At 40.1% G+C, this 23,634-nt stretch overlaps 2 protein-coding genes across 4 annotated transcripts in view; both read left to right on the top strand.

The window, feature by feature from the left end:
- Window positions 1-326: 326 nt before the first annotated feature.
- Window positions 327-16,122, top strand: cyyr1 (cysteine/tyrosine-rich 1). 2 transcript variants are annotated; one of them, XM_021313403.2, is made up of 4 exons: window positions 327-586; window positions 11,635-11,734; window positions 12,520-12,680; window positions 15,764-16,122. In XM_021313403.2, exons 1-4 carry the CDS (start codon window positions 463-465, stop codon window positions 15,895-15,897), a joined length of 519 nt encoding a protein of 172 aa, XP_021169078.2. In that variant the 5' UTR covers window positions 327-462; the 3' UTR covers window positions 15,898-16,122. The 2 variants fall into 2 exon arrangements, with proteins under 2 accessions (XP_021169078.2, XP_012712745.2); XM_012857291.3 differs by lacking the exon at window positions 327-586 and adding an exon at window positions 7,079-7,368.
- A 2,136-nt stretch (window positions 16,123-18,258) lies between these two features.
- appa (amyloid beta (A4) precursor protein a) overlaps window positions 18,259-23,634 on the top strand; it is a 41,522-nt gene continuing 36,146 nt past the window's right edge. Inside the window, exon 1 of one of the 2 annotated variants that reach the window (XM_036128430.1) lies at window positions 18,259-18,469. In XM_036128430.1, coding sequence (XP_035984323.1) covers window positions 18,410-18,469 — 60 coding nt within the window. In that variant the 5' untranslated portion in view covers window positions 18,259-18,409. The remainder of the gene's footprint in view (window positions 18,470-23,634) is intronic. The other variant, XM_036128431.1, reaches the window with a different exon arrangement.

Genomic DNA, 23,634 nt, shown 5'->3' with positions numbered 1-23,634 from the left:
TTTTAACTGATTAAAGCAACAAGGGGGTTTTAATGCCTATGGTATGGCCTTGCAAAGAGGTCCACTTCTTGGCACATCTTCAAAACTGGAAAGACACGAGGACATGCTATATACTATATACTGTCATAGGTCAGGAAAAATTAGCGCGTCTGCACAGTCTGAGCACTAGCTAAAAAGTTTAAAATGCCTTGAATTGTGACTTATGAGGCAGAACAAAGATCCAGGCTAATCTCCCCACCCAGCACAGACAGGATGTCATGCTTCTGGGGTGCTGATGTAGCTTTGTGGGTGTTATCCACCGAGTTAGCACACCTGCTTCTCATCGAGCTCATCAGGAGGACCTGGACACAATAGTGAGCCCGTGTAGTAGTAGCAAGCTTCTTAGAGGAGTATTTACTATCCCACAGCTTGTTCATTTAGTCTCTATCTCTGAATAGTATCCATGTTGCAGCAGAACCTCTGATGAGGGCAAGCGTTGCACCGCCAACCTGTCTTTCCTTCATCGTCTTACTTGAAGCTTGGGTCACAGTGTTTACCTTTGCCACACGGATGTCCACCCACCCAGGGACCATCAGCACTCTCCCCAGTAAGACCTTTTTTTTTTTTTATCTTCTAATGGCTTCCAGCTCTGAAACCATTTTTTTCCCCCCCTTGATTTGTCTAAATAAACCTTTTTACTTGGGTATTTCTGAGGATTTCTCTGCATGTTGTTCAGGAATATACAAGCATGACCGAGATGGTTGTTGTCAATCAGAGCAAAACCTCCAAAGCTCGAATCTCAGAGAAAACTGAGGCTTTCATCGTGCCTCTGCAATACTGTAACAAATTTGCTCTTTTTTTTTCTGCTCATGTTGCAAACAACTCCAGGTTACACCACTAGGGGGAAAAGGTGAGCTGTGGATCCCTTTTCTGAGTCTAATCACCTCTACGCCTTGCTAGGCATGGACAAGTGTGTCTCAATAAATTATATAATCACACATCTGATTTCAATAATTCAGTTTAAAAAAAAGTGAAATTCCTATTTTAAAGTTTTTACTGTTCAGTAAACAGAATTAAGTATTGACTGCATTTGATGTAACAACTTGCCTCACAGCCTAAATCTGCTGCTGGAGCAGATGATGGATATCAACACAACACTCTGGGATCTTAAATGCTTTCCTATTTTGCTCGATCACAGCTGACGCTTCGATTTATCAGACGTCAGCGCAAGACTTCACTCTTCCTGGCGTACAACGAACCTCCAGACATGCATTTCCTGAGCGAGTTGACGTCAATCTGAGCGAGCCAGAGCCTTGAGAAAGTGACTTACCTTCTCTCCACATTCAAAGTGCTTTAATCAAAGAAGTTATTTTAGATTTTGCAATCAAGCAGTCACCTAGTCACGCTGCTACTCTATAGCCTACCAGCGATTTCCTGAAGTGAACCCATGCAGAACACACACCATAAAAAAAACAATGGTACTAACCCCATGATTTATTTTGCCATGGTGCACTTTTATTTTGATTGCACCCATACCTCTTTTAAAGGGTGGTTGGTAAATTTTCCCACTTTGAAGCATCTCCCCCCCCCCCCCCCCCCAATCTAGATATTAGAAAGCGCCTCAGCAGAGTCACAGAGAGCCAGAGCCCACGTGTGAACTTCCTGTGGCTCTATAAGGAAGACGATGTTCCGCTCCACCATACAAAGGAAATCATTATCCTCTGATTAGGCCCTTATGAAAAAGATTGGTCATCGTCGTAATTTCTGACATAATGTGTCACTGAGTGTTTCAAACTAAACACAATATTCTGTGCCACTAGGGCACTGGCACCAGTTCCTACTGGTCCGAGCAGTGCACTGCTGTGCCATTATTCAAGTTATTTAATGATTATTAGATAAACCTCGGTCTGTTAGGTATTGTCCGGTGAATATCAGCCCAAACATCTGATATTAGGACAATAGTAGAAGTTGTGATTCACTGTCGTTCTTTCAACAGCAAACTCTGCACACATATGGAATAAAAGAGCGACAATTTCTCTTCAAGTATAATAATTTATCAACAGAAATAAATGCACATCCTGTGAACACTATTATAGAATGTTGTTTATCTGAATTAACCCGGGTTCGTATCCGACCCGCGATCCTTTGCCGCATGACTCTCCCCCTCTTCCACTACCTTCCTGTCAGCCTACTGTCATTGAAAGTGAGCCACTAGAGCTGTGAAAAAAAAGGTTAATCTTAAAGAATATGGCATGAAGTTAAATTATCTTAACTAATTTAGAACAACATTTGATATGTTTCAACCCATTCACAATGCAAATCCGAGTTAGACAAAACATTATTTGGTTAAAGAATGATTTGCTAAGCTCAATCCAAATACCCTTATGGAGCAAGGCCTCTTTAGCCAAAGTGCGTCAGCGTTCGCCACAAGTGCTGCCTGAAATGTAGCCTGTATGCTCCCTCCTGTGGGTAGAACCCCGCAACGTTCCTTATCTGCGCTAAGAACCCTTTAGCTATCCCACAATTCTTTGCAGGACATGATGTCACAGCAGTCCAAAGCTCCTTTCCTCCCCATGATAGAGTTCTTACTGTTGACCCCATGAAAGATCAAGGAACAGGAGGAGCACACTGCAAAAATGGATCTGAAAATAAGTAACATGTTCTTAAAGTTAGTATATTTGTCCTTGATTTGAGCAGGTAAATTAGATTATCTGCCAGTGGAATGAGTATTTTAACCCCTAAAATAAGATAATTAGACATCCTGGACTTGAAATAAGATGATGGAGATGAGTTGTTCCTATTTTAAGTGCATAAATCTTATTCCATTGGCAAATCATCTTATTAACCTGCTCAAACCAAGGACAAATGCACTAATTTTAAGAACATTTTACTTATTTTTAGTTCCGTTTTTGCAGTGCAGGAACTAGAAGCTATTATTTAGGGGGTCTGGATGGAGCCACCATTCATTTGAAATGATTGAAATAAAGAAAGTGTCACCTTTTAACGCTTGGAATGAAAATGCAGCCTGCTGGGCCTTACCTGCTTGTTTTTACATGTCTCTCGCAGTACTTTATTACGACTTGAAAGCAACATCTGGAAGGCATTGTGAATCATCGCTCCTCCAAGTGGGTGGCATTTCCGAGAGCTAAATTGCCCTCATCCTTTTGCCACCCCATGGTTTGCCTGTAAAAGTTTGTATAAATTAGAGAAAATGTGATCCACTTTTCCCCGCTAAACGTGAATGCTTCATGGCCTGCAGCACTCTTCACCAGGGTGAAGTAAAAATAGAAACGAATCCACCTTTTGAAGGCAAAACATGGCGTTCTTTACATGTGTGGTGTTCTGAAAAGTAATACCAGGTTGGTTTGAATATCTCTCTCCCTCCCCCTTAATGAATTAATCATTTGAAAGCCGTTTTCTCAGGTTATCTTTGCTTTTTTTGGGGGCATATTTAATGGATTCAGATCAGCTTTCAGGCAAAAACAGAGGAAATCCATGTTCACAAAACAATAAATGCTCATAATTGTCTGTTTTATGACGTCGAGACTAATTATTTGCACACTTGTTTGCATTTTTCATTTAAATACATGTTGTGGCAGCTCTCAAAAGGTAAAATCAACCTTTTGGGCTTGAAAGTAATTTGGTTAATGCAGGCTAGGCATTGGTGGACTGTCTGCACAACTATTGCTGGGGATGCTCCATGCTTGTTTTTCCTCACAGGGAGAATTGAATCCAAAGGTAGATCATGCACAAACATGACAATTTAATCTTCTATGTAGGTAAAGTTAAAGTTCTTACTCGGGCGCTCTGTCATAACATCTTTCACCTGAGGCTGCGCTTGGTCTAATTAGGTGTGTTCTGGCCCAGAATAATCCAAAGACAACATTTAACACTGTCACGAGAGTGAGGCAGCAAAGAGGCCCGCTGTAACTCTGGAGGAGCTGCAGAGACTAGTTGCTCGGGTGGGATAATCTGTAACTAGCTGTGTATTTGCCTCAAAGAACAGCGACAAGTCTGAATTGCTGGCGTCTTGCCATTAGCCACGTAAGAGATGCAGAAAAGATGGAAAAAACTGCTTTTTTGAAGCCAAAAGTGATCCTTTTGACCTGCATACATAATGCCATGGTAACACCCTGAGCTCATCATGCGCTCTGTGGGGGGGAATGGTGCCGGGAGCCTCATGCTGTGAGGATGCTTCTCTCCAGCAGGGGAAGGGAAGCTATTGTTGGAGAGATGGACGGAACTATATGAAGGCAGTGTTGGACGACGATTTGCAAGAGGCTGCAAAAGATTTGGGTGTGAGGAAGTGACGTGGACATGCTTGTTGGTGTTTCTCAATAGAAAGGGCATCCTTTTTGACCTGGAAAAACATTTTATTTCTAAAACAAAAAACAAAAAAAACAAGTAAGCAACTTTGTTAAAAGAAACAAGTGTGACTGGGTGTCTCACTTTAAAGGGGCATGGGGGTGAATTTGACTAGAAGGTAAAGCTGGATGTGTGAAGTTGCTTGTTTGGTGCACTCCTGCTGTGATGTGTGGCCGTGGGTCGCCGCAGTCTGACTCCGCTTTTGTCTCGCCAGAAGTCGCGGTGTGACGGCACATCCATGCGCGCAGGTTTGCATGTGCCTAGAAACACTGGGATTTACTTTTAGTGCATCAAGGAGGAGGCTGTTACCGAGGAGACGAAGGAAGAAAGCTGCTCCCTTCAAAATAAAAGCACCGACTATCAAAATCATGTATACAACCAAGGGCATGGGCAAACACTACAAAATTATACATTTTTGCCGGCTTGAAAGAAAAAATGCGAAAGGTTTCCCCCAAATAATTTCTGCTAATATTTTTGTAACAGTTGTTGTCTTGCAGCCTCTCATAAATTACTTTATTTTATCCTGAACCAGCATGAATAAAGGAGCTGCACAATAATCGGAAAACGTCTTTTTGGGTAAGGGCTCTTCGGCCAAAGCAGAAGTGTGTCAGCAGTCACCATAGGTAATCTCTAAATAGTGCAGTGTGTTGATAAGGAGGTAGGGAAAGGAGCCTGTATGCTTCCTCTCAAAGCTCCTGGGAGCTACAAGGAATCCCAGAATCCTTTGGGTGGTATGACGCAAAAGCAGAGCCCACCTCATGGTAATGAATGAAAAATGCCCGGAGAGAAGAGAGCGCGCACTTTGTAGTTCTTTCTCTGAAGGCTGTCGGCGTCATTTGTATGCACAAAATACCATAAAGAACAGTATTGTCATTGTTAATGTTTTAACGACAGTAGCCATAGTGGCAGAACGAGCAATGAAGGATAGCCGCCTATTGTTGCATAGCGTTTTGTGTGCAGTCGAACAGTTCAGCATAGCTTAAAACAAAAAAAAAAATGGCGTTTGTGCGAGCGTCCATGTTTTTTTCCCTCCTGTGCAGTATTAAAGATATAAAATTACTAAAATGAGAAAGTCAGGAGAATTAAGGGGGAACATTTCCAGAATAGTCACAGTTTGCAGCACTATCTTAGTCCTGGAGTAATGGGGCTAATTAGATTCTTATAATTAGTTTTATTCTTTATGAGAATAAAGTCAGGAGAATGAAGCCAAAGGGATACGAAAATAAATTAGTAATATTATTATAAAAATATTACAGATATAAAATATAGTCTGAGATTAAAGTCTCTCTGATACTAAGTGTCTAGGTCTAACAGCAGATTTGCCACTTTCAACATGGCGGACGCGCTGACGAGGCGTCTATATATCGTCTATCTATGTCTATACACGTCAACTTCCGCATTTTACTCTTGCGTATGTGACGTCACCGCTGTAAAAGTCAACACATATGACCTGTCGTGATGTCACTGCCCACATGAGGTTTATTCGGTATGCTCTTAAGTTTTATTTTAAGGAAAAATATGTCCTTGAGGTGTACAGCCATAACAACGCGTCCTGTCATTGGAGTTGGTATACAATTATCATTTAATTAGGGCCCTGTTGAGGAACACGGAAAAGGATCTGTTTTTGTGTTTGCCTGTGATTTTGTTTTATTTTAAGCATTTATTATCTGATCTCTTTGATTTAATCATAAAAATAAAAATTCTTGCTGTAAAATAAAAAAAAGATTAAATTGGTTTCTGAAAGGCTACAATTACAAAATACGCACAGATCCAATGGTGAATTACTGTTTTTCTTTTCACATTTAAAATAATAAAAACACAAAATCTCAACTGAAGGGAAAAATGTGTCCATTTTCTCATCCTCTTCAGGTCACAAACTCATGGCTGGAGTATCTCTCTCGGGATTTTTCTGATTAGAGGGCACAATTGTCCAGATCACTAAGCAGCAGTTTGGCAGCCCCAGACCATTACACCACTAATACCATGTTTGACTGCAGGTATGAATTATGTGTTAGTTTAACTCCGGATGTAAAAGGGAAGCACCCCCTTTTTAGAAAATGTCCCTTTTTTATCTCATCAGTCCACTGAATATTTCTACACAAATCTTGATTTTTCATCATGTTTTAGCTTGTAAGATGTTCAGCAGTAGTTTCTCACTGATTCACTGGAGTCCCAAAGGCTTCAAAATGGCTTTTCAACCCATATGCATACTAAGCATGATGCTAAATCTCATCATCTGTTGAATTTGTTTAGCTCGGGACATAGAGGTGTCAGGGTGTGTTTTTTTTTTTTTTTCCCTTTTTTCTTTCATTAAGTTCTTTTGGCCTATTCATGTTGTCAGACACGTTCTGTTGAAGTTATTGATTGATTTTTTATTTCTGTTGTGGGGAGGCTGGATGTGATTGAGTGAAACAGACCCTAAAAAAACCCAATTTAAATAAAGCTAGTTCATAATTTTTCCAACAGGGAAAATTTAATATCTATATTGCCAAGCTACTTTGGAAAGCTTTTCTCCCTTTTTAATAAACGCTGTTTTTTTTTTTCTTTTTTTTTCTTTTTTTTCTACAGAACTGTAAATATTTCACATCGGTTTTTTATTATAATCTTTTTTTATTATTATTATTTTGAAAACTGTAACCAGAAGTTGTCTCTCACCTTGTGGCTGACTTCCCGTCTGTAAACCCGCCAGGGGGAGTGGGAGGAAGGGAAGGCGAGGGGAGGGGAATAAAAACCCCTGAGAGGCAGTCTGCTGGAGGTGTGGGGACGGGAAAGGCGTCCACACGTGGGACAGAGCCACACTGGGAGCCTCGCTTTAAATCCCCAGTTTGCCGAAGGGCTCGGCTGAAACATGCCAAATGTGTGACTTCTTGAACAGAAGAGAAGAAGCGCTTTTCCGCCCTCCTATCAACTACTGTCAGGTAGAAAACTGGGACCGCTCACAGCAGGAGATCATGGAAAACCTCTGGAGGAGACGGAGGACGGAGGCGCTTCTGAGGAACACTCTGCTGCTTGGTTTATTCACTGGTACGTTCAACTTTTTTAAATCAGCTTCTGTTATTTTGGCACTTCAGTCATTAATGAGTTTAATTGGTCATGTGACTCTCGGACACCCTGCTTGCAGAGGCAGGAAATCGGGGGATTTTCAAAACTGCAGGGAAACTTGAGCTCTGATGGTCTCCAGAGGACAAGCTGATGGTGTGGAGAGAGGGGGAGAAAACAGCAGGCAGGGGGGTGGAGGGGGTGGATGAAGGACATGGTGCCCCCATTGTCTCCCAGCGTGGGGAGAGACACGAGCCAGGACCTTAGGGGACCACCCAGACAGAGGTCCCCAGGAGACTGCCAGTGGGAAGTGTTTAGGGAGGTACTGTTTAATTAAAAGGGTGAGTCACCACCCTCAAAATGTTTGAAATGAAAATAACCTTTTTCTCATTTAAAAACTTAAAAAAAAGAGTGCAGCTCCTCCTTTTTAAATGCCTTATTTCCCGTTTTAGTCATGAATAACAATAAAAAAAATCAGCTCTGTGCTTCCTTTAGTTTGTCCCACCTGTGTTTGAACTTCTGGCTTTGAAAATGCGCACATTCGCCTCCAGGCGCACATCATTCCAGCCTGACTGAGTGCGGAGACAAAGCAGATCCCTGAGCAAAGACGCACGCGTACGCGCGAGTGCGCGCCGCTTGCTTGTTTTTTTTTTTTTTTTTTTTTTTTTTTTTTTTTTTTTTTTTTTTTTTTTTTTTTTCTGAGCGCTGTCGTTCATCAGAGGTTCATGAAGCAAACCGGTCTGCTAGCCTTGTATGCGTAACCCTTTCAACTCTGGCATTTGATATATATTTTTTACATAGCTCTTTTCATCTTCTCATCAACTCTGGCAGCTTCCCTGTCCCTACTTAAGGAAAGGATTCCCTTAGCATGATGCTGCCACCACCATGGATTTAGAAATGGGCGATGCGGACTTGAAATTTTAACACGATGGATCATGGCATTTATTGCAATAACTAGAAAAGATGATGACATTTGGCATTTAGGAGTTAATAGCAATAACCATTCCAGTCGATTATCCTAGTATATCAAATACGGCATTTACATGATGTGGCGGGGTTGAACTTGGCACAAACAATTCATTTAAGCCATATTTTTTAAATATTCGGATGTTAATTGAGGTCCTGTTGAACCAACGTTGCAATAAAGAGAGCTCGGTAAAAACAAATGGCAACAGTCCCAACCATGCTGGAAGAGTTTGCACTCTGCAATCATTAATTACAGGTGTATCTATATAGTTATTACGTTAATGATGGCTCCTGTTTTTACTGTGTTGTTTTGTTTTTTTAAGTCCTTGACTATTAGTAGTGCTGTCTACAGATTCTTCCTCCTGAGCAGTGGATCTCTGCAGCTCCTCCAGAGTGCCCATGACCCTCTTGGCTACCTCTGTAATAAATGCTCTGTGTAGGTGGAGAGTAGGTAACCGGTTATGCTGAGACGTTCATACCTTCAAATATGTTTGAGCTGAATAGGCTTTGAATTTCACAACAGATTCCAGTATTTCTTAAGAGAGCGTGCATATTTAGCAAACTTCACATCATCTCCCTCATCACTAATTCATTTAGCAGCTGGGTTGCTTGATCCCCGCTGTGTTCTGATTCCATGCTCTGACCCTGGGGGTCCTTTTTTTTTTTAATTTTTTTAATTTTATTTTTTTTATGAATCTCCTAAACGGAGCGGCTGGGTTAAAGGGCCAGTCCTGTTATGCTGCTTCATCTTTTCACAGATAAAAGAAACTTTAGCAGGGAGCATTTGTAAAGAGCGAAGCATCAGAGGCGGTTAAGTCACGCAAGTCCTGACGCAACCTGTGAAATAACAGAAAAAAAGCTTAAATCTTTTACTATTTTAGACAAAAGTAAGCTGGAGTACTCTGGTGCTTTTTATTTTTTATCCTCCTCTTATTATTTGCCGTCTACAGAGTAGCCCGTGATGCTTTTTTTTATTTTCTCTAGGCGAGCTTTTCTCCCACATTGTTAAAGGAAAAGGTTATCCTGGCATCCAGCAGTGGACCACATCCATTTCTGATGTCATCATCATCACATATGTGTGTCCTGGATTGGTCCGTCTGCCTCATTCTGCACGTCAGCCATAACTGAGAGCTGCTTGCATGATAAATGTTGCCTTTTTTTCCCCCGTGTGGTCATGTTGTGAATTATTTTAAACAATTCAGTGAGTTTGTGCATTTTATTTTTCTTGTCAGCGTAAACCAATCTGCTGAACTTGGACTCTAAGTAAATTTACTTTTGGATTTGCAATTTGAATCTAAATTTTTAGAGCGTTTTTTATTATTGCTCAGTTGTCAATGTGATGACTCGGTGTTCTTGGGTAGTTCTGGTCATTTCCCTCTTTTGCTGTTTAACAAGTTTCGTAACCCTGGTTGATTTGTACCAGATTTTATGAAATGGAGCTGTCTGCTATAGGAGGTCTCATACCAGCCCTTAAGGTATGTAATTTTTCTACCATTTTAGTTATTTGTGATCAGATTTCAACAGAAATGGGAAGGAATTCACATTCCCTGAACATAACACCCAATTAAACTGTATATGAGATTTCTTGCATTTTGATTATTTAAGATAAGATAGACATTATTGATCTTTATTGATCGGCTCAGTAATCAAAAGAAGGTGCCAAAAGGAGGAAAAAGTGCATGAGGTTTATATAGTGTGTCAACATTTATACAGTGGCTCAAGAAAAAGAGAAATAAAGCAGAGATTTAAGATGACTTATGTACATTCAAGGTGACTTATATGCATATAGATTTGACGTTGTGCATTAAAGTGGTACCAGGTAAAGAACAGTGAGGTAGTGAGATAACTAACAGCTGAAGTCACTTATTTAACACGATTATTGCACAGGTTATTGCACAGGGTATTACTTAGTAATTGCACATTAGTTATTGCCGGTATAGTGCAGCATTGTAAAGTCTGATGGCAGCAGGGATGAATGACCTGCGGTAGCGCTCCTTTTTACAGTGGTATAGATATATATATATATATATATATATATATATATATATATTATATATATATATATATATATATATATATATATATATATATATATGCTATATATAATAGATATATATATATATATATATAATAAATAAATAACGGTTTGTTTGCAGGTGGAAAATGCTGAAATGGTAATGTATGACTGTAAGATGGGGTTTGAATGGGAAACTGTATCCGAAATTCCCCAAAAATGCTTTAAGTGGCACTCTCTACCGGAAGACGAGGTATTGTTTGCCACCCATTAAGCTTGACGGCCCAATTGGTTACTAGCACAAGTTAGCTGCTGAGGGATTTCCTTTTTTTTTTTTACCCCAAGCTGCTACGAGACGGCCACAAAGCAGAGCCACGGTTTCGCCATCTATATGAAAGGATCTCGCTGACTTTGTGGTTCAGGGGAAGCTTAGAGGAAGGAATGCAACAATGCTAACCCGTGTCCTGCATGTGGCGAGTCCACGTTTAGGTTTGTTGCCATAGGAGGGATAATTGTAATTTAAAAAAGTGTTGGCTGGTAAACATGGAGAAGATGCAGATTACTGCCAGACAACACCGATAAAGTTTAATTTGGATTAAAAAAATGAATTAAATTTGCCTTATGATGTATTAATGCCCTGGATTTCCATTGGAGATGATTTAAAAAAAATAAAAATAATAATAATATTTTGTTGCACTACTCATTCTTTCTGGACGTAAACAAAACAAAACACAAAACTTTTCTTTTGAACCAAATATGTACCAAACTTGGACGTCTGTGAGCCATTTAGACGTTATTTCAACATGAAAACGTAACCGGGCCTGAAGCCATAATAATCTAAATGAGCAGTAATAAACGCTTGAAATACACAGGAGTGAGGAATTTTTTAAATGAATAAACTTTTCCTAATTAACTTCATGTCCTAAATAAGAGCAACAGGAGCCCGCCTCGTCGTCTTGACTGCAGGCACCGATCTGGAAGGAATTGGGGAATTTGGTTCACGTTCGGCTGCCATCCATCTTTTCTTTAAACAAAACCAGATCGAGCCAGAAATACTGTAAATATTGCAGAGTGGCCACACAGGGGTGGGGTCAGTATTTTAAATGTGTGCTTGATTTTCTGTTTTGCTCTTAAAACAGTTAACCAGCCCTCATGATATACAATCTCATATAAGGGAAGTGAATGGGTTCCCGTTGAGCCATCGCTGCTTCTGTCGGTCGTTTACACGCGAGAAGGCGACGCTGATAAAGATGCGGCCGTGTGTTTTGCAGGGAGCTGTGAGGCACACTGTGAAGCCTGCATAGAGTACTGCTGTGACGGATCGCCGCCTTTCTGCTGCTCCTACTACGCCTACGTCGGGGACGTCCTCTCGTAAGTAAACTCCATAAGAAAGGCACCATAGCACCAGCGTGTTTGGTTCTTAACTCACTCTGTTGTGTTGCCGTTTTCCTCCCATCATTGATCTTGTTTTCTATCCCTTGTTATAGAGTTTTTTTCTTTTTGGTGTGAAAGGTGACTGATTTCAGAGTTTCTGACCTGCTGGATGGACACCTAGTGAAGGTGGCTGCTGAGTCAAGGAACCCAGGCTTTAACAGCCTCGGTCGCGAGGAAGCCTCTTATTATCTCCTAACACTGCATTATCCAATTTGTACTTTCAAAGGACATCCTAACACTTAAAGGAAGTGAGTGGAGACGCTATGAACTTTTTTTTTTTTTTCCACTGCAGTTTCCATTTTTTTTAATTTTATTTTAATAAAGCATCTGACCTTTTGATCCCTTGCAACCATCACCCATAAGATGCAGCTGTCAAACCTCTGTTTACCTTGCAGACCGGCTCGTGACTCTCCAGTCACCCCCCATGTCCTCCCTTGCTCCAGTTGCACAAAGCAAAAAAGGCTGCATTTATCTGACTAACGAGCCCTTTTTCTCCCCGAGTGCCTCTTCAGACTACTCTGCGGCGAGCGCACATGTTCTCGTCGCACGATCTGCACACACCTCGCACTTGGGTTAGATGGGATGAGGCGGTTTTTTTTATCTCCATGGCAGCGCCGTGGAAGTGACGGGTAGAGGGGGGGAGGTGGTGCTGATGGGGAAGGCCTCGCATATCTGGATGTGCTCACGGCGCGTGTGTGTGTGTGTGTTTGTGCGTGTTCCAGGGGCACCGCCATCTCCGGCATCGTGTTCGGCGTGGTGTTTCTGATGGGGGCGGTGGCAGCGCTGTTCCTCTGCGTGTGCATGTGCATGAAGAATGGACGCGGAGCGCGGGTCGGCGTGTTCAGCACCTCCTACATCAACACCGTCACCCAGGGATATCCAGGTGGGGGTCAAAGAAAGCCGGACATCCTCGTAGTTTTGTTTTATTGAAAGTAGCACATTTATGTTGTTGAAAGACTTTTAGAAAGTGTGATCTAATTATTTACAGCTGTAACCAGATATTTACAGGCATCGTATAAAATGAAACATCCCCCCCCCCCCCCCACTTGACATAAAGTGGGGGGAATCTGTTTTATTATTTTCCAATTTCCAGCTGACAAAAAGTAAAAGTACTGTGCTCACATGACCTATGCATGATTATTCTTGTTTCTTTCCTCTGTTACAAGACATCTGTTTGGAAATACACGATTGCCAATCTTATGTTTGCAGAAGCCAAAATAGACTACAAACTAATAGATTAGAGCTCTAAATGTTGGTGTGAATCTTTTTGCTACCACGCTTTTTTTCCTTCCACTCAACTTTCCACTAATGCGGATGGACAATTTTTCCCATTTAAAATACAATTTTTCCCATTCTTGGTCAGATATGCTATGCTTACTTAAATTGTATTATGTTTGCTAAATGCAACAATATTAACTTATGTTTTTTTAAATAACTTTCTTGAAAGCCAAAAGTTTACTTGCATTTCTTTAGTCTGTGTTACTATTGACTCTTAAACTGTTTGACTTTGCTCAAATGTTTTGGGTCTTTAAACCATAGCAAACCACAGTAATGGCCTAGAAATACCAGGATTTACTGGTTTATTCATACAAATGCATCTCACAAGTATTAAGAAATACTGTCTTCTTTACCATTAATAGCTTTAGTTTATACCTCAAGTCAGGGTTTTCGTGATGTCAAAATGTAAAGAATGCTACACTAGGTTTGAGGTGCAGATGAAAAACGGAGCTAAACCAGGAGACTCGCTTAGACCTGATACAAAAGAAAATATGTAAAATAAAAGTAACAAAGCCCCCTGAATGACTTAAATACCAACAGGAAGCTTTGGAGTGGCCTAGTCAAAGTCTGGACTTAAATGACCTTAAACATGTCGTGCTTTAAAACCCTCTGCCGTGGCTACATTTTAAACATTTCTGCCGAGGAGTGCGGGTCGCAACTCCTCTGCAGAAATGTTTAAGGCTGCAGTTATCCTTTTTTAGGGCCCTATTAAATCTGTTTTATTATTTTCCAATTTCCAGCAGGCAAAAAGTAAAAATACTGTGCTCACTTGCCCTATGCATGATCATCTGTTTGGAAATGCATGATTGTCAATCTTAATTATGTTTGCAGTGGCAAGATTAGAGCCCTAAATGTTGGTGTGAATCTTTTTGCTACCACACTTTTTCCTTCCACTCAACTTTCCACTAATGTGGATGGATGCAGCACTCTGTGAACAGCTAAAAATAATAAAAAATTATTTAAAGTATTTCTGATTCTGATAGCTTCTTTAGCAGTGACCTTTTATGGCGAGGGTGCTATTTAAATACAGAAGGGTGTAGGTCATAGCATTTCTGCAAAAATTATATATATATTTTTTTTCCCGGGCCTTAAGTAATGTTCTAATTTAAAGAAAAGCAGCCTTAGGGAGATTTCTTCTGAGCAAGAGAAGAGGACAATTCTTAAAATTTAAAGTGGAAAAACATTTTAGCTTGACTAATACTCCTCCAGATACTTCACACTGTTGATGCTTGAAGGTAGAAAACAGTATCTCGTTTTGTTTTTATACATCTCTTTTAAACGATTACATATTACCATGCATCAGAGCTGGCGTTCTGTGGCACTCCTTGGCCTTTGTGTTGCTATTTTTCCTCCTTCCCCCTCATCATTTATTGACAATGTTTCATTCACCGCTGTGTTTCTCCTTCATGGGACGGTAGCTGAGCTGCACTCGCGCTGCCCTGCAGGGCTGATCGGGTTTCAGGAAGACGCCGCCTGACCCGAGATGGCAATATGAGATTCTTAAAACTTGTATCTGACGCCACAAAAGAGGCAAAACATGGTTGTTGTTTTGTTTTTTTTCCCCTGTACACAGGGCTCTTCAGGAAACTAATGGAAGTGGGAGGAAGAAAGTTGCATTAACAAAATAAAATGCATACGAAATAGTAAAATGTAAATACTGGATAAAGACACGTTAAAATGTAAATCCAAAAAGGCTAAACTATGAATGAAACCATATTAAACTGTGATGTTTTCGATCCAGAGCTGCTGAAGAAGCTGATGGTTTCTGTACATCCGAGTTTTTTCCAGGGATTTGGTTACAGAGCTGAGAAGCACAGAAACTAAATCCTGCCCGCCCTTTAGTTCATGTCGGATATCATGGTTTATACCTGACAAGGCACTTTGTAATGCATTTAGGCCCAAGACCAAACACAACAGATACGGTATATATTTTTAATTAATCAATACTTCCTTGATTTGGGAACTGAGACTTTCCGGGTGGAGGTCAGGAATCTGATCTCTTGCGTTTATTTTTGCATGCTCGGTGGACTTTTACCTGCATTTTTTTTTTTTTTTTTGGGGACCAAAAACAACTTTCTGCATGAAGCTGCCAGAAAGTCTGACACAGACTCTGTTACTGCTGTGGACTACAGTCATATCGGGATGACAGAAATATAAATATATAATCAGAACTCTGATTAAAGGGTTTTAGTTCTCCTATACTTTAAGTGGAACTTATAGATACTAAAAAAAGTGGCCCAAGGAAGAAGCCATGATAAACTCCACAAGTAATCTTTGCTTAGATGACTGACAACAATAGATCAGAACCAGTTGAGCACAGTAGATAAAGATTTTACATTACTTCCCGACCCAAAATACTTATTGAGGTATCCTGACAGAAGTAAGGATGCAGGGCTTGTTGGGCAGGAGGAAGAAGTAGTGTGATTTATTTATTTTTTTAGGGTTCTGTTGCTTTAAGTTTTGTAATTTTAACATGAGACGGGCAGAACATTTGTCAATTTTTGATGCTCTACAGATCTGGTCCTCGTTTCAAAGCGCAACTATGCAATTCCACCACTAGATGGTGCAGCTGTTTAACTGAAAACAGCAGAATTGGGGCATTGTTTAAGGCTTAAAGTGGGCCTGATTCATGTCAAAGGGTATCCGTCTAATGTAGTGCTAACATTTGTCGTTTTTCTTTTAACCCAGGTCCTCCGCCTCCTTACACCTACGACTATGAGATGTACCCACCATCATTACGACCCCCGCCTTACACCCCAGCCCAGCCTCAGCAAGCCAGCTACTCTCCGCCACCTCCTTACCCGGGCTTCACCCGCAAGTGAATCCTCCTCGATCACACGCCGGGCGGACCGTCTCCTCGTTCCCTGGAAGCTGGCGACACGGACATAAACGGACACTCGTCGCGGCTGCTCTTCTAAAAATTGTCAGAATTAAAACTCAAAAGTGGATATAGTCAGAGTACCCCTACACACCCTACACACACACAGTTTTAATGCACTGCTACTGCTTTGAAGCAGAACCTCTGGTGAGAAGAGAACCATTTCAGGGAAAAAAAAAAAAAAAAAGATGTGGGTCAGGATTGGAAACGCACACACGCCTCATCATGTCTGAAAGACTTAACTTGTTGGCAGCTTAACTGTTCTGACCTGTACTTTCTGCCCCTGTTGGCGCACATCAAAGGTACTGGCTATGCTTTGATGAAGGTGAAGACCATTTTTTTTTATTTTTTTTTCCTCCCATCATTTTATATCACGAGTGGGAAGAAATTGTCAGGGGGGAAAAAAATGCAGGCTTTAAACGGTGGCTAAAAAAAATGGATTCTTATATGCTGACATTTGCATTTCTTTGCCCCATTTTTAAATAAGGTGGGGTATACCCACATGTTTTAACAGAAAGTGATTTAATTGTGCTTAACTGTGAATTGATGGAGCTTCATCATTATAAACGTCAGGTATATTTTAGTTTTTTTTTTTTTTTTTACTGTGTGCTTGTGTTGTAAATTAAAGATATGTTTTTAAATGCAGACACAGGATCCTGTCTCCTGTTATTCACTTAAAGATACTATCCAACAGTGTGTTTTTTGTCTTCTTTACAGATGTAGATTAACAAAGGCCCAGCTGGGTGATGAATTATGACTTTATTTTTTCTGCTGCAGAGTTTTAATACCTAATCTTAAATATATAGGTAGAGTTTGACAGAGAAAAAAAAAGGCAGGTGCTGGAAGTTCAAAGTTTCTGAATCCCCTTTTTGGTTCGTCAGCTTTTTGCACCACAACAGAACAGCAAAACAGTGCCTACTTTGTGTGTGAAATTTTTTTTTTCTTCTCAGAACCAAGTAGGTTTTCTGTCAGAGGGTTCTCTCACCTCCATCTGTCTTGTTTGGTTTTAGATTATTATTTTTATTTTTTTTAAGCAGTTGCTCACTTAAGATATGGAATTGGGTGGTTCAAGAGGGGTGGAACATAAAATGATGCTAAACAAATAGGTTCAGATGTCTACGGACAATATAATAATTTTTTGTGTTTTATGTATTATATGTATTTTCAACCAAAGAGATACTCTGTTAGCGCAGTGGGTAGCATTGTCGCCATGCAGCAAGAAGGTCCTCGGTTCAAGTCCTACCCTTGCCCTGGGTCTTTCTGCATGGAGTTTGCATGTTCTCCCTGTGCATGCGTGGGTTCTCTCCGGGTACTCCGGCTTCCTCCCACAGTCCAAAAGAATGACTGTTAGGTTACTTGGCCTCTCTAAATTCTCCTTATTGTGTGTGAGAATGGTTCTCTGTGTTGCCCTGCAAACAAGCATATATATATATATATATATATATATATATATATATATATATATATATATATATATATATATATATATATATATATATAGGTGGTGTCCTTAATGGGTCTTTAAAGACTTTATAAAAGCACAACTTTCCACTCACTGATTTATGAGCTATGTAATTTTATTTTTTTTAGGAAAGGTGTGTAAATCATTTAAATCCAAAACTTAAAAAGGGTTTGTACATTTTGCCTTATCGAAATAAAGGAATCCAGTTCACACAATATTTTTGGCTTGGCCAATAAGAGGATTTAGGTCACTTGCTTTAAAGATGCTTGGTGTATTTAGCCAAGTTCAATAAATTAAACAATTTCGGGTGCACCAAAATTTGCCTTTGATTAAGAGTCTTTGGACGAATCTCATTCCTATTTTCCATTCAAGGAAGATTTAAACTTCCTCTGAATCTTTTTAGACCTGATTAAAAGTTAAAAACTTCACTTTTAGGGTAACCAACAGTACAGGTAGGTAAATGTTGGTCAGTCATCTGCTGCAGAAAATCAATCCATGATGTGACGATGTCACCAGAGGCAAGGGAGCTTTTTTTTCATGATTAAATAATTAAAAAAACAAAATTGCAAAACGAAAAAGGGGAACAGCCAACCAGACTGTGTACTATAGGCGAGAAAGCACATCTGAAAATAATTTGGCTCACTTAACAGCACAGCCTGGGTGTTTCCTTTTAAATATTTCGATTTTCTTTTTTTTTTAGCGTGAAAATAAATGGGTTGAAACTGCGAGTTTGTACGTATGTGCGCTAATAATAAAATCAGGGGATGAAAAAAAAACAACCAAGTGGGTTAGAGCGACAACGCGAGGAAGGGAGGGGTGCGTTAATCCCACTCGGCTGCGGTCAGGTGATCCGACTCCGAGCAGCTGTGGAGCTTCAGGATCGCTCACCGTCAGACAGCGGGAGTCACCGGCGGAGAGCACACCGACTACTACGCTACAAACCGCCAGGAGAGAAAAAACGCTGCCCTTAAAGCGCGTTTCTGTCGCCAACGACATGGGAGACCGAGTGACTTTACTCCTGCTGGCCGTGGTGGCCTCGGCCCTTGCTGTGGAGGTAAGGAATATTCGTTTTAAGAGGCGAGAATGAGCGTTTTTTTTCCAGCATATTGTTTTGCTGCCATCTCAGTCAAGCTAACACGAGTTAGCTTAAGATTTGACCGGAAGGGAAGTGGCTGTTCCCTTTTCAAATTAAAGGTAATGGTTTTGAAAAAATAAAAAGGTCAACTTTACACATAATATTGGATTTTTGTGGGCATTTCGTATGATAAGGGAAGTTAGATTTAATTATTATTATTTTTAATTTATTCGTGTTGGACGTTTTCTTGAACAACGTCCATTGTGGTTGTTTTACGGTGAAGGTTTAACCGGAAGTGTTGAAAATGTCGAAACCGTTAGTTTGGTGATCCGTAAGGATGTTGAAATTTAATGATTTTACAGGCATTTTATCGTCTGTGGTCACGTTTAATATAACTAAAAACGAGAAATAATAACGGAAAATGTAAATAAGCCATTTGTCGTTGTTCGGTGACGTGTTTCTTTCGATCAAAGTCGGTGCGTTTAAACCCCTGTTACATCAGTGTTGTGCTGAACAATATCACGTTCTCCCACTTTCTGTTTTAACTGTTTTTTTTTATTCCCGTAATGTGAAGTGATCAAAAAAGTCGCATAAGACACCATGAATAACACCGAGGACATACCCATAAACGTCGTAGTCATAAAAAAAACGCGTCTACCGCTCATTGTACTGGATTTTCACGGCGGATAAACGCGTATTGTTTCATTTTTTTTCCATAACCCGAGGGCTCATATTTGAGACGGGGTGTGCGTGTTTTTATCCTGGACACAAGTCCGTGTGCCCGGCTGTCGCCTATCGACGCGGTTTTCGCGTGATTCTGCTCTGAATTTAAGGGATGGGGGGTCGTAAAAAAGGACGGTTAATTTGGGAAACAAACATTACCGACGCCCCTCGTCCACGGCTAGAGAATGGAGAGGTAAGATGGCGGCGGTGCACTGCACCATTTATGGAGGGTCGGGAAGCTGGGAAGGCAACAGGAGAGTTAAACATCACGTTCCCTTTCATTCACGCCTTTCTCTCACGTTTGAAGTTTATTACAGGGGGACTGAAATCTACAAAATATAACGAGTTTTTCCTGCGGAGCTACACCTTTAAGAAAAATCACTGCTTATGTATTTTTGTAGCGTTTTATTTTTTAAAGAGAACAGCTTAGTGGCTGAACGCTACAATAAATGTCAAATTCTGACACGTCAGTCCCATGTGACGTCACTGAAATGTGAAAAGATCTCGGTCTGTTTGGCTGAGCATATTTTAGTAAAGTAAAAAAAAAATGCTACACACTCCTATATCAGTTATCGACACAGTGAACTAAACTTTCAATTATACTTCAAATAAAATAGCAAACGCTTTTTTTTTTCAAAGAAATAATAAAAACCTATATTTCTAAGCTTAAACAAAGACAGAAGATGGTGTGCCTTTAACCAACAAGGCATTTGGGGTGCATTCTGTTTTCAGATAAAGCCTGATTTAAAGTTAATTCCTGAGATTGAGATGTACATTGTTTCCAGGTTTTGATGACCTTCCTCCATGGACCATCCATAGGCTATTTAAGCATGCGCTCAAATAAATGCACTTTTATTACATAGATCATTGAAAACCTGGACAAAAAAAGATCTACTTGGTATGTGATCCACAATATAAAATATAAATAGGGCAATTGTTAATCAGGCAACTGGAGCCACAATGGTAACTGGTAAACTTGCTCACAGTAACTTAGTTTCTGTGAAAGAAATGTAACACTATACCATACATGTCTACTTCAGGCCCCTATTGAATCTTAAAATAGAAAAGTAACCCAAATTAGATGAATTTGTTAGTAACGTACAGGTAGTTTTGTAATCTTGTATTCTTTGTACTTTAGTACATAAGTATTAAAGTAAAGAAACAATCCAAGACTAGTGCAGTAAATGTATATGAAATTAAATTAAACTACTGTATTTTTTTGGACTATAAATTGCTCCAGTATATACATCGCATCAGTCAAAAAAGGCTTCATAAAAAATGTTTTTAAATGTTTTTTGTTTAAATAAAACACTTAATCTGTTATTGCAATTTATTAAATTACACAGCTGCGTCAAAAACCGTCTGAATAACATGGAACCTACCTGAAAGGATGAATGGAGTAAATTAGCCACTCCATCCAGCACGGCTTTATTCAGCGCATTTCAGCATAAGTTCTCAAAATTATGTTTAAATTAGACCGTGAGCGTAACGATGCTACGTGCTAAGCTAACAGTACGACACAGATGTTTCAGAGCAACATAAAGCTCACGTGCATCAGTGAAGTTGTAACCTGCACGGATAACAGACCTGTAAGCTAGCGCTAGCTGCTATTAGCTTCACAGACTGCCCAATAACGAGCTGCACCACGCAACGCTCTGCTGCGTGAATGTAGACTGAAACGGTGAAACAACATACGAACGTGTTCAGTTTTTGTTGTCTAAAAGTTAATGTTTCGATTAATGTTTAAGTGATGCAGGAGCAGGATGGCTTTCACAAGCCTAGAGCGCCCTCTTGTGGCTATAGACAGTAATGTTTACTCCTTGGTTCATGCTGGTCAATATGGATTATCATTTAATCTGATATATGTCGCTCCTGAATATAAATCGCAGCATCAGGCAAACTATGAATAAAAGTGTGACTTATAGTCTGAAAAATGCACTAGTTTCATCAGTGTTATAAAGTAGTTTTAATAATAATAGAGTGATATATTTTTTGATGGTGCTCCTCTACAATATTAGAACCGCCTTCATTGATCATAGAAAGCTGCTATAATCAAAACTACACTTAAAAGAAGCAGAGCTTCATTACTTATGTTTTCTAAGACACTAAAGCTACAATTTCCCCTTTACCGTTGAAGAAATTCCACTTTCTAATAATCACAAGTGTATAGTACAATAACCAATTTCCAATTGTGGTTTAACAGCACTCAGAGTTCATGTGTGGTTGTAGTCGTCATTAATAGTTTACAAGTTAATAAGAAAATTTTTGGTATGCAGTTAACTTTGCATTTGCCAATGGGTTGTATACAGCACATTTCTGGATGTAAATTGGATTTTTTTTGTATTTGTGAAGTGACGTTTGTTGTCAATCTATGCTATATAAATAAGTTGATTGCCATTAAAGCTTTCAAACAGATTTACGTGTCTTTTAATGTCTTGTAAACTGTACAGCTAGTGCAGCTGTTTGCCATTGAGGTGAAATCGGGACACATCTACACCGTTTCCTCCTCGCAGTCTGTAATCAGTGGGCTTGGAATGAATAGCTTTCAGTACTTTGTTCATCATACATTTGGGGTCATTGCAGCAAGACGGTACCTTTTTTTTTTTTTTTTTTTGAACTCCGGTATTTACATTTGTAACTTCAAAGGCAGCACTGATAGTGTGATTAGCTGTTCGAATGCTCAGAGTGAATCGTAACGAGATTTGGCCTGAGTTGAAAGGAGATGTTGCGAGTTTTTGATCTCATTGGGGCTTGATTCTTGCCTTGGTGATTAGGCTGTCTAAACAATCCCTCTTTCTTAAACACACAACTGAAGGAAGGCGCTTTTCCCCTGCAGAGGGGGGCTGTAACTGTGGGGCGTGGGAGCTGGATGCCAGCCTTTGTGTTCTCCTAAGCGTTTGGGAACTGCCTCTTGGATGGGTGCTCGGTCTGTCTGTGTGTATATACTGCAGTCTTTCAGCCCGGGGCGGACCAGCCTGCTCTTATTAGAAGGCCCTAATGCTATTATGGCTGCTGTCTCTCACTCTGCCACCTTCTGCGCTGCTCGCGTTGCAGTTTTAGGTCCGCTTGAGCTACGGTGTTGAGATTTTGGCTGGCATTTTCGACAGCATTGCTTTAATTGTCTTTACGGAAAAAACCTTTGCACTGCTTTTAGAGAGCGAGTTTGAATCTTTGCCTAAGGCGCAGTGTCCGTTTAAAATGAAAGGCAGCAGTGGTGCTAGAGTTATAGTTTGCAGTGCATCAGTTAAAAATCGGCTGGTAATGGTAGAGAAGTTTTCCGTTTTAAGACCTGGAGAGGAAATCACCAACGTCTAGAGTCAAAATCTTTAAGCTTTTTGTCACAAATCTTTTATTCTATCAAATTGATTACTGTAAAAAGAGTACAAACAAGGACAATAACCTTTAAGGCTACTAATTCATGTGATAAACTCACCAGTTCCCTTGTGGAGGAAGCAGTGGCCGATAAGTGTCTTTATTGGGTTATAAAAGCTGCCCCTCTCCACCTAGATAGAAGTGATGAGCAGAAGCAAGGATGACATCCTTTTTTTTTTTTTTTAAAGTCATTTTACAGCAGAGAAAAGGGAACCTGACTGTGACTGAGCGGTCGAGTGTCGGCATTATCACGGTCGACCTTTTTAATGTTTCTGGTGTCAACATAGGAACATGTTTTTGATCGTCAGCCCTGATGGTGGTTGGGAGAAATTATTCTTTCATTGACACAAACGGTGTTGTAGGCCTTGAATGATTTAAAATGATTTGCATATATTGTTTTACACCATTTTTTTCTTTCAAAGATTTTCTATTTTGCGATGTAGCTATAGGGAAAAAAAGACTCCACATTCCTCTTTGACAATTAATGATTGATGCATCATTACCCATAGAAAATTATAGACATTTTGGTTGGACCAGGGGTCACCATCTCTCATATTTAATTGGAGCTGACCGGCCCAAACAGCAATCAGAACCACGGTTCATGGAAAGGTGTTTGTGTCATATTTCCAGTGAGTAATATAGTATTATGGCTTAAATTTGAGTATACTCGTAACGTTTGTATAAAAATGACATGACAAATGGCTGACAATCAAAGGAAATAAGCTGATGGGCAATTGTTGGCACTAAAGTGAGGTAGAAAAAGGCTGAAATGGAGCATCTTTTGGGGCATCGAGCAAATTGAGATCTAGTCATTGAGAAAGAGAAGAGCTGTTTTTGCTAACCTGCTGTGTCCCAGAAACACCGGGAAGGGTGAAGAACTGGTTTGAGTCAATCTTGATGATTCTCTTACATAATTGTGACGGGACAAAGTCCCTTCCTGGTATAGGAAGCGCACGGCTGTGAGAGAAGTCAGGCTTCTCCTGCTTAGATGGAGTTAATCTTTGGGTTAAATAAAACCAATGCAGAGTCTTTGTCTAGAATGGGAATAA

This window comes from Fundulus heteroclitus, chromosome 24 (assembly GCF_011125445.2).
Source record: "Fundulus heteroclitus isolate FHET01 chromosome 24, MU-UCD_Fhet_4.1, whole genome shotgun sequence".
Classification (NCBI taxonomy): Eukaryota; Metazoa; Chordata; class Actinopteri; order Cyprinodontiformes; family Fundulidae; genus Fundulus; species Fundulus heteroclitus.
Note: the sequence above shows the minus strand (reverse complement) of the source record. Positions and strands in the feature narration are given on the sequence as shown.

Coding starts and splice junctions, on each gene's coding strand:
- cyyr1 (XM_012857291.3), top strand. CDS start 7,200: ATGTGTGACTTCTTGAACAGAAGAGAAGAAGCGCTTTTCCGCCCTCCT. Junction 7,369..11,634: donor GCTGCTTGGTTTATTCACTG/GTACGTTCAACT, acceptor TGTGTTTTGCAG/GGAGCTGTGAGGCACACTGT. Junction 11,735..12,519: donor TACGTCGGGGACGTCCTCTC/GTAAGTAAACTC, acceptor TGCGTGTTCCAG/GGGCACCGCCATCTCCGGCA.